Source organism: Strongylocentrotus purpuratus, unplaced genomic scaffold, assembly GCF_000002235.5.
Source record: "Strongylocentrotus purpuratus isolate Spur 01 unplaced genomic scaffold, Spur_5.0 spur5_scaffold_9, whole genome shotgun sequence".
Lineage (NCBI taxonomy): Eukaryota > Metazoa > Echinodermata > Echinoidea > Camarodonta > Strongylocentrotidae > Strongylocentrotus > Strongylocentrotus purpuratus.
In genome coordinates this window covers 27,541,942-27,552,768 of record NW_022145615.1, presented here as the reverse complement: position 1 = coordinate 27,552,768, position 10,827 = coordinate 27,541,942, and the positions used below count along the sequence as shown (strand labels likewise).

Here is a 10,827-nt window from a genome sequence, read left to right as displayed (position 1 = left end):
TTATTGATTAACAATTTACCAATGTTTGTTTTGCGTGACTGCTAAAGCATATGTATGCTTCTATGCTTATCAACTAGGGAACCTACGCCCTTAAGTCATAAATGACAGTAATGCGGATTAATTCCCCACAAAAGGGCACTAATATAGCACATCGACACGGTTTTGATCCTGGGGCCTCACAGTTACGAGGCCATTGCTTTGTCACTGAACCATGACTGTACGCAGCGGGGGCCAGGGTAGGGGGCAGTTTCCATAAATTAAAAAACAAACAGAAAATGCAATAAATTTTCAATAATTCATTGCATTTTACTCCGGTCCCCAACATAAAAAAATCCTCTGGACGGCCATGCATTATGGCTCAAGGCATGGGCACACAGAAGATTTTTTTATGTTGGGAACTGGGGTAAAATGCAATAAATTATTGAAAATTTATTGCATTTTCTGTGTTTTTTTTTTATTTATGGAAACTGCCCCCTACCCTAGCCCCCGCTGCGTACAGTCATGGTTCAGTGACAAAGCAATGGTCTCGTAACTGTGAGGCCCCAGGATCAAAACCGTGTCGATGTGCTATATTAGTGCCCTTTTGTGGGGCATTAATCCTCATTACTGTCATTTATGACTTAATGGCGTAGGTCCCCTAGCTGATAAGCATAGTAACATACATATGCTTTAGCAGTCACGCAAAACACACATTGGCAAATTGTTATTCAATAAAATCTGAGTATGCATACTATTATTTAGATCTATTATTTTAAAATTATTTTTAAAATAATTCCATAAATTGGGGTAAAAAAAAAATATTCCACCTTTATGAGCGACAGTGTACAAATGGATTTACACAATAATTCACCAATTTAACGATAAGATACATTCAAGATGTTTACAATTTGTTCAATGTCCCACGTGAATTGGAAAACATTGCCCATCGTAATTTACTTTATAATTACTTAAGAAACTGTATGAATAAATCATGTGTCTATGTACGACACATCGTATATATTCAACAGTTATCCTTGACAGATTATAATAAATTGCATTATAGGTATTTGGTATGGCCTAAATATGTATTCCACACTTGTTCTTTAGTGTATATAACAAATTACATTATCGGTATTCGGTATTACTTTAACTAGAACTGTTGGTGGGCATTATAGAGTATAAGAACAATTTTCCTTCGCAACCGAATTCCTGTCTCTTGATGAGTTACTTTTGCAGAAATTGAAGTAACGAATAGAATAAAGATTTAAGAAGAATACGACAAACTGCTTTTGAAATAAAATATATTATAAAGAGTTCGTATCAAGAAATTTATATCAATATAATTATTTTCTGCATTAGCGGGTCTGTACTAATAAGAAAAATTGCACACTGGCAACATTCATAATTTAAATTGACCAAATTAAGTTTGGAAACCCATTACGGTTAAACAGGTTAAGAGCACGGGGGTAAGATCCAGGCCTCACTGGTCTGGAGTTACATACACATAACAATACAAGGTTTGTTTTAGCAATAACCACCTATCACCACCAATTTCACATCCAAATCACAACAAGATTCAAAAGCGAAAGACTACAATGTTGATACATGTAATAGGCAAGTATGAAAATGTTATGGTATATATATATATATATGTATATTCGCACTGTCGCAGTTTTTCTACAGGATAACAGGTAACAAGCAACACAAAATGGGTTTGTTTGTTTATCCATTTTATTAGAAGACATACATGTAAGCCTTTAATATTGCATTTTATCATTTGAAGTTGAATCGGTAGTTATTCAACAAAATTGTAATTTCAGCAACATCAGGTCCGTGGTGCTTGTTTGATACAATATTTATTTATTTTTGTAATCTAAAAGAAAATAAAAAGTAGGTTGAAATTAGGAAGAACGGTAAAAAGAAGAGGAAGAAGAAGGAAATAAAGAAAGAAATGAAAAAAGGAAATGAAGAAGGAAATAAAGAAAGAAATGAAAAAAGGAAACGAAGAAGGAGAAAAAGAAAGACAAGGAGAAGAAGAAGAAAAGAAAAAGAAGAAGAGAAAGAAGTAGGAGAAAATAAAGAAGACGAAGAAGAATGAAATAAAAGAGGAAATGAAGGAGAAGAAGAAGCAGAAGGGGAAGAAGGAGACAAAGAAGAAAACTGAACTGCAGTTGGCGCTACAGGATTTTACCTAGTTACAGAAATTGATACCTGAGCGGTCGACCGCGAAGAGTTAACCTCACGAGGCCCACCTAATTGTTAACGTGCTATAGGGATTCGTGATTATTATGACTTATAAAGTACATACTACATGTATGTCACATTTACTCCACAATTTCTTGAATTTGTTTTCCTCTCAATATCCTTAGTTAGGTTGAGACATCGGTAGGCATTAAGCTGAATGGAAATTCCCATTAGTATTTGTTCATTTATTCAATTCATTCTGCGGCTCGTGTTGCAGTATTTCAGTCAATTTGATATTTTATTATGGATTCAAGATCATACGTCATATTCTCTTAAACACAATGGTCTCTATTCTACTAATTCGGTTATACCAAATGCTGAAACTAAGTCACGTTTTAACAAAGGGACTAAATTCGACATAAGTCTAAACTATGTTGTGAAATTCAACTTAAGTTTGAGCTACTCAGATTGCAACCCAGCGGCGGGTTTAAATCATAGAATAACCGGGTACAGATAAGTTCTTCAAAACGGGAATAATATCAATAACATTACAAAAACATCTTATTTATACTTCATGATTCCTTTTACTATTGTAATGACATAAATACCTGCCTGATTTTTCTTAATTTTTTATTAATATTTGATTATTAATACAACAAGATTTTGAAAACAGCCTAGCACCTAGAACTACACAAAAACTTTGACATCGAGCATGTCATTTGGAGAACAAGATTCCATTTGGATTAATTAACTCAGTTAACAATGAAACGACTTTCACCAAACTGTCTCTAGTTGAATATACATATATCCATGGAATACATCAATTCATTCAATTGTTGTCTCCATCCAACATCTTCAGCCAATGCTTCAAGCACATTTTCAGTCGAACAGGCTCGTATAATCGAGTGTTAAAGATCAACCTTATATTCATCCATCTTTGTAACTATCACTGCTTTGAGTTCTTCAAGCAATAATTTATCAATTTTTTGCAAATCGATACATCTCCTAGATGTGTTCCCAGGTATATAGCGCCATCATGCAAGTTCTGATCCACACCGAATATACTCCTTTCGACTAAGTACCAAAAAGGTTCACTTCAGCGCTAGAATCGAGTATGAGTGTCTCTAAGAGAAGTCTCTGTAATGGATATAGGTGATGGCTAGGACAGCGACTACTACTGTTGTGACCAATGTGATGATTCTGTCTGTTGTAGAGGCTGGCTGCTGGGGATCTTGGCAGCTATGTTTTGATGACTTTTTGGTCGATTCTGCAAGAGAAGACAAAAGGGATCAAAGATCAGATAATATTGTTAGAGGAATGACTTATAGTTTAATAATAATAATAATAATAATAATAATAATAATAATAATAATAATAATAATAATAATAATAATAATAATAATAGTTTAGAATGACAGACACAGTATTCTTCTTGTAAATTATTAATATAGCTAAATGTATAATGTCTTAATTAAAGTCGCTTTTCAAAAATGAAATAATGTTTCCTCATTTAATAATATCTAATTCTATTGATTGTAATTGCATGCACACTTATTAGAAGATGTGTAACGCTACTGTCGGTACAGGCGATCTGAGGATTTCAAACCCCAAAGCATTCCGTACTTTAGTTTTATCGATCTACGTTCTTTCAGCTGTGCAAGCCTATTGATTCAGTCCCCTATATAGCCTTGAAATTTTGTTCACGGGGAAAGGGTTATGTACTAAAATGTTTGAAATATAAATATATTTTGTTGTTGTTGAAAGATTTTAAGATGTTTGAAATGTGTATAGACCGCTGTGTACATCCTTCCCTTTGAATCTGCCTCTGGTTATATTTCTATCATGATTTACAGAATAAATACATGAAGATATATTTTCAAGAAATCCAATCTGCTTCTCATTCCAATATCTATTTCCCTATTAGCATCATGAATAACTTCAAATTCCATTACAACAACAACAACAAAATCATTTTTAACTGAACAAGTTGTAAGTGAAAGCAGGAACTTCAAAACATGCTTTAAAAGAGGTTACATATTGATTGTATATATATCAGAGTTCCTTCCATGTCTTATGTTTGATGCCTACATGTACATTCAATAGAATGTTAAAGCTCTCTAACTGGCAGGGGTGTATTTGTTGAGCATGCGACCTTTTGACTGCTTTCTTCTTGACTCTTAAAATAAGAACATAATATTCCTTGATGGCATCCCTCTCATATACCAACCTTCTTTGATGACGTCAGCCATTTTTGAATACCCGTTCTTTGTCAGGATCGTCTTGAGCCTCTTAGCCGCTTCGTCATCGCTCCCGTGTTCGTTTACCCACTCGTTGAGGAGATGTTGCATTGCACCTTCAAGATTTGATGACTTCTTGCCGAGGGTCGTCGCCTTTTTTATGATAAGCTTGTCGAGATTAAGGGTGTCACCAAAAGATCGTATTGTGTCATTTTTACTGTCGTTGGTGGCTTCGAACTGGTTTGCCATTCGGAGAGTGACGTCGGCGCTGAGTCTAGTTCTTTTGGCCATGTTGCGATCGAGAGGGTGACTGATGATAATGATGACGAGATGTTCGAATATGAACTGCAATTTAGAAGAAAATATAAGGCATAGACAAGAGGGTAGGTGTAGGTTTTTATATCTTGAAGGTTCGTATTACAAACCGATATCTCGCGTCCTTTTTGTATGGGCAATAAGAAACGGGAAGGTATTGAAATTAAGGATTGTATTTAAATATAGGCCTATGTTATTATTTTGAATGAGGTAACCCCATTATACTCCATTACTGAGCGAAACGAAATTTGATAGGATGCTCAGGTGTCAGAATCGCATACATGTGGAACTCTCCCTGCATCATTATAGCAGGGGGTGAGACTTTTAAGGTCACATATCTCCCTGTTTATAGTCAGGCATTTCCACCCTGGAAGGCTGTCAAGTGCCGCAAATTCAACAGTCAAGATAGTTAAGTTTACATGTGTACAATTCTGATTTATGATAAGACCTCCCTGCATAGACAGAAATATCTGTCTGGTGTGGGCAATTCTTCAATAAAACTGACATTTGTCAACCTTCCTATACTACTATAAGCGGTCAGTGGAGCCAGACATGTATAGTCTCAGCGGAACAACCCTTGATACCGGCGTTTATATCAGAGACTGAAGCTGTCATCTATCGTATAAGCTTTTGATGTGAAACAATTAAAAGCAATATTCAGGATAATTGTATATACATTGTATACTGCTAATCTAATAGCAGGTTCTAATAAGTTCTACTATTTCAGGCTTTGCTCACATCCTCTGCTTGTTATAATCGCAATAATAATTCTCACGTACTACGGACTTTACGGTATATACAATTATTATTGGCTCACTGTGTGCGATTATAGTGCGCTCACCGTATGCGATTATAGTGCAATCACTGTATATCTCCACAGCGTTTGATAACTCAGTATTATCAGGGAGTATGATGAAGAGAGTGTATATGTTATGCAGCTTGCAGTACGAGATGAGTTCATGAAATAGCTTACCTCTTTCTCACTTTTCCACAGGATTCTGCTTTACCATTTACACCAATGTATATTATGTATTTCCAAGGATTAAGGCCAACTCAGTAGATTGCAATACTCAGTGAATGTGTAGTTAAAACACCTGCACAATATACTGTACACGTTGAACTCTCAAAACCGAACACCATGTAAACAAGTAGTGTGTTGCACGAAAGGGTATTCCTGAATAGAAAAACGGAATGAATGCCCTCCACGGGTGACTGAATCACCATAAAAGGGACCTTTGAGCGTTTGGGGGTTTGAACAACCATTTGTGAAATAAAGTTTGGGAATAGTATTGTGCTTCCCACGTGTGGTGTGTTTTATGAATTTCAACCCGAGAGATTCTATCAGAAAATTTGAACATAATGGTTACATATGTTTGATCAACATGATTTAATCGTTGACAGAGTGTTTTTATTGGAGCAAGTAGACCAGTAATGGATAATCAGCGTCCTTCAATAAGCTTCGAAAGTTAAAAGGGACGACATGTATTGGAATATATTTTAACATTCGGGGCCTACTCAATTATATCAAAATTCAGAGCTCGATCTTTACATGTTTCTTGTCCCTATTTTGCTTTCGAACTGTCGCCTCTTTATCCCTTTTATAGCTTCATAAATTGTATAAATTGTATAACCCCTCACATTCTCCCTCTCTCTCTCTCTCTCTCTCTCTCTCTATGTGCCTATTTTTAATCGCCCCCTGCCCATTGCATGCTCCTAGCGCCCGCTCCTCTTATTCCATCAAAACAAAACCATACACAATATGACACATTCTTCTAAATTAGAAAAAAGATAATGTGTTCATATTAATAATTTTATATGTAAGATTGCTTACAATTAGTCATTGCTTTTTATCTTTCCCAGTTAGAATCATGAACATGATATATTTTGGTAGTTTTTCAGTCTCATCAGCGCCTTTGATTAGGCAACTAGATATTGGCGCTTTATACATTCATGGATCTGTATGGATATAGGCCTACTCACTTGATAACTTTGTTGGCAATGTTATCTAATGGTAGAAAAAGTATTGATTGTATAAATAAATGGAAATTGGTATTTAAAAGGTTTTGGACAGTTACATATTCGAATACAGCTACTGCGTTTGACTTTGCTAAGGCACTATTATACAAATTTCTAAGCAATTTGTAAATACATATCTTATATCATAATGTGATATGCACTATGCATAATTATATGAACGAATACAGGAAAAATGAGTAAGGGTAAAAAGTGATTATTAATTATTGACCCTCAAGCTGAGTTTTTGCTCTTGAGATTTATGTTCTCTTTTACTTCAAAATAACAGTATGCAAAACCAACTGAGCGTTTGTGGTAGCCGATTTCGGTGAGAAAATACGACCGCCTACATGTTTCGATCAAATTAAGAAAATTAATTACCGCTTATAATTATGATGCATGTTTGAAAGTATATAACTAGCCTACTTCCTGTAACTGATGGTGATGACTATGAATTTTTAATCAGATCATTAATGATTTGGACATTAATGTAAAAATTAACATCATGGAGCACCACGAATACCGAACATGTTTTCATTTATAACTGTATATGACTCAGAATTATATTCAAATTTGTAATAATTTTTCTACATTATAGGCCCATATATTTGGTTAGAAGCGTCTGCTAATGGTTGGGCACGGTTTCAACACCCTAATATATCTCTCGGCACATGATACCATGTCATAATAGCTCAACATTAATAACACAAATAGAAAGCACAATTTATGTTTTATTGTATATATCGGGACACATCAAGTCTTGACTCGAGAATCGTGAATTCTATTCATAAATGTCACCCTCTCTTGTTGATAACATACAGTGTTCGTCAAAACACCTCCGTTTTTTTTTAAATTTCTATTTCGTTACTAGTGCAGAAATGATGTCATGACACCGTAGCATATCTTACTAAATAACGCGTTTTCATGTCATCCTCTGCCTTGATAGGGTTGCCAACATTTCGTGTTTATTGTGATGGTTATGGACCTACAATGCAAGTCGTTGTTATATGCAATTCAAATCGATTCAATTCAATTCAAATTCAATTCACATGAACATTTATTTTCTTCCATTCAATTTGACAACATATTTGACATCTGTTCAAACAATACGATTTATACGTAGGAACATAATATAATTAAAGAACTTGTTTTACAAGCTTGTAATGGGTACGCCCGAATACACAAATACATAATATACATTATAAATAGAAGAAAGGAAGAAAGGGATAGGCAAGGAGGAGAGGATCGAGGATAGAGAGCTTGGAGAAAGGGAACAGAAGAGAGGAAAAGAAGAGGACTGCAACATGGTAGCAATGGAGTGTATCGTATCGCATGCATAAGCAACATAATGGCAAGATATAGGTAAAGGGTATAATGTTGAAATATTTGACTGCATATATATATATATACTTCTTTACAAGTGCATGCATTTATACAACATAAGCCTATACATTGATCTACATTTGCCACACTCCACCCAGGTGACGTAAATGGGAACTGGTAGGAAGGAATTCCTTGAATGCCGTGAGCACCGATATCGGTAGCCTAGCAGAGCCGGGGTAATATCGGAGCGCTTTGAGCACCCTGCAGGGTGGATATGTGCGCTATATAAAATATTCAATATTGTTATTATTATTATACATGTATGTTTACATAATTATACACATGCATACAACATATATATACTTACACATCCATACAACACATCCCCTTATACAATATACATACACACTCGTCTACCCAGGCGCGTGGAAATTTTTTGTGTGTAAACCCCCCTAAAAAAAACCTAAAACCCCCCCCCCCCCCCCCCCCCCCTTTTGGATTTTTTTTTTTTTTTTTTTTTTTTTTTAATTATTAAAAAAAAAAAAAAAAAAAAAAATTATTCCCATGGCCGACCTAAAAAAGGTGACCTTACCCCCCCCCCAACGGAGCAAAATGTCAAATTTCCAAATTTCGAGACCAAAAAAAAAAAAAAAAGTGTCCTCTTACCCCCCCCCCCCCCCCCCCCCCCCCCCCCCCCCCCCCCCGCTTATTCAGCGGTCGGCTGAGTCGTTGCGATTTTTTTGGGACCAAAAAAAAAAAAAATGTGTCCTCTTACCCCCCCCCCCCCGTACCTCCCCCCCCCCCCCCCCCCCCCCCGCTTATTCAGCGGCTGGCTGAGTCGTTGCGAAATTTTCGGACCGATTTATAAATGTTAAAACCCCCCCCCCCCCCCCCTTGAAAAAATCCTGCGTACGCGCCTGCGTCTACCTAATCGGGTAGAGGGCTAGTACTTATGCACTTTAATTTAAAATGTTACATTGTTTAAGCTTCCCAGAGAAGCTTAACAGAGATACAGATTTCCTCATAGGTTCAGGTAAATCGTTGCAAAGCTTAGGGCCGGTAAAACGAATATTATTTTGAAAAATACGACTATGGTGTTTGGGAATATGGATTTCATCAGTTGATCTAGTACCAGGCGCGTACGCAGACGGGGGCTTTTATTGTTACCCCCCCCCCCCCCCCCCCTCAATTTTGTTTATGTGTGGGTATTGGAGAATAGAACCCCTTTTTAGCATCTCTTTAAGAAAATCACGTCTGGCAATTCGAATCATACGTTTATTTTGAAGATTGCATTGACATCTTTGATCTTTGAACTCCCAAGAGAAATTATCTGCTGTTCATGTGCCAATGTTGTTGCCAGTGTGATCCCGATCCCCTGCAATTTCCTTACTTCCACCCCTTTCGATAAGATAATTTCGAATATAATTAATACACCCTCATCATAATGAGAGGACGTTGATGTTTCTTTTCTTCGTTTTATTGTCTGCTAATTTCAAAGAATAAACCGTCGGAGACATTAATATTGGCATGTTTCGTATGTGAAATTGGCCTTCTTAGGTTTAGATCTGTAGTGTAGCTCGGGCGGTTCCTTCTCTCCGGCCTTACTACTAGACAAAATATAAAACATCAACAACAAAATACGCTACCAGCTACTGTCACGGAGCGCTTATACATGGTGTCTACTGGGCGGATAGTTAGGTTAGCGTGTGAAGGTGCCCGGCTGTCCGGTCATGTACGCCATGATACTTTATCCGCATCGCTCTGACTTACCCCCCCCCCCCTTCAGTGGCAAAAACACAGATGAAAACACGTTAATTTTACCTCTTTTCTTGTTTAAAAAAAAACAAAAAACGGGCCCCCTTCCGTGGCAAAAAAAAATAAAAGGGAAATGGATGTTGAGCAAAAAAAAGTGGGCACTGTCCCCTATCCCCCCTCGTTGAACACCAAAAGAAAAACTCACTTCCTCCTAATATAAGGGGCACATACATTTTATTATCCTGAACAAAGAGCAAAGGATTACCTTGGATTCTTGGAATTAGGAGTTTCAAATAAATCGGTTTACAGGATAGCTGGTTAGCAGTTGTATTTGAACATGCCAAGGTAGTTAAAAGGGGCAAGAGAATTTTAGTTTGAAAAAGGCACGCTTATTATACATATCTAGAAAGGAACATTAGATAGCTTTGAAAACGAAAACGATTTTATTTCTCAAAGGGGTACAGTTAGTTCATATGATATTTGGGCATTGTACCTCCTGCCCCCTTGGCTACCACCTTTTTTCGTGGTGTTAGAAATAGCGTATACCTGTTTACTACAAAAAGCTGCTTCGATTCTTTGGCTCTTTAGATGACCGCAAAGGGCCACCATTAAGTAAGCAACACTGGGAGATATAGATCTGAGTTGGTCCTAGAAATGGATTGAGTTGGTCCTAGGATGGATGCATCAGGTAATTAGTTCGAGGCTGGATGGAGTCGATTGCTTGAATGAGAAAGATTGTCTCTGACTAATTTGTTTTTTCTGAATAAATTTGACATATCAATAGAATCGATTTCGAAGTCATATTCTTAGTTCCATATAATCTTTTAATTGGTAGTAGGCTGGTGCAATGCTGGAGCGAAAATACTGAATGATAGCTCTATACAAAATGGCGCATACATTTACTGATCCTTTTCGTAATTATATGCGCCATTTCGTAGAACCAGGTAAATTTCCCTGGTAGAACTATCACGGTAATTCAGTATTTTCGCTGCGCGCAATGCAATCGGGACCACGGGTTATG

At 36.6% G+C, this 10,827-nt stretch overlaps 1 protein-coding gene across 1 annotated transcript; it reads right to left on the bottom strand.

The window, feature by feature from the left end:
• Nucleotides 1–2,383: 2,383 nt before the first annotated feature.
• Nucleotides 2,384–5,841, bottom strand: LOC115920708. The gene is made up of 3 exons (XM_030977188.1): nucleotides 5,689–5,841; nucleotides 4,391–4,745; nucleotides 2,384–3,430 (listed from the first exon to the last, which is right to left on the bottom strand). The coding sequence occupies exons 2-3, from the start codon at nucleotides 4,689–4,691 to the stop codon at nucleotides 3,288–3,290; spliced, it is 444 nt and encodes a 147-aa protein (XP_030833048.1). The 5' UTR covers nucleotides 4,692–4,745; nucleotides 5,689–5,841; the 3' UTR covers nucleotides 2,384–3,287.
• Between the last annotated feature and the right edge of the window lie 4,986 nt (nucleotides 5,842–10,827).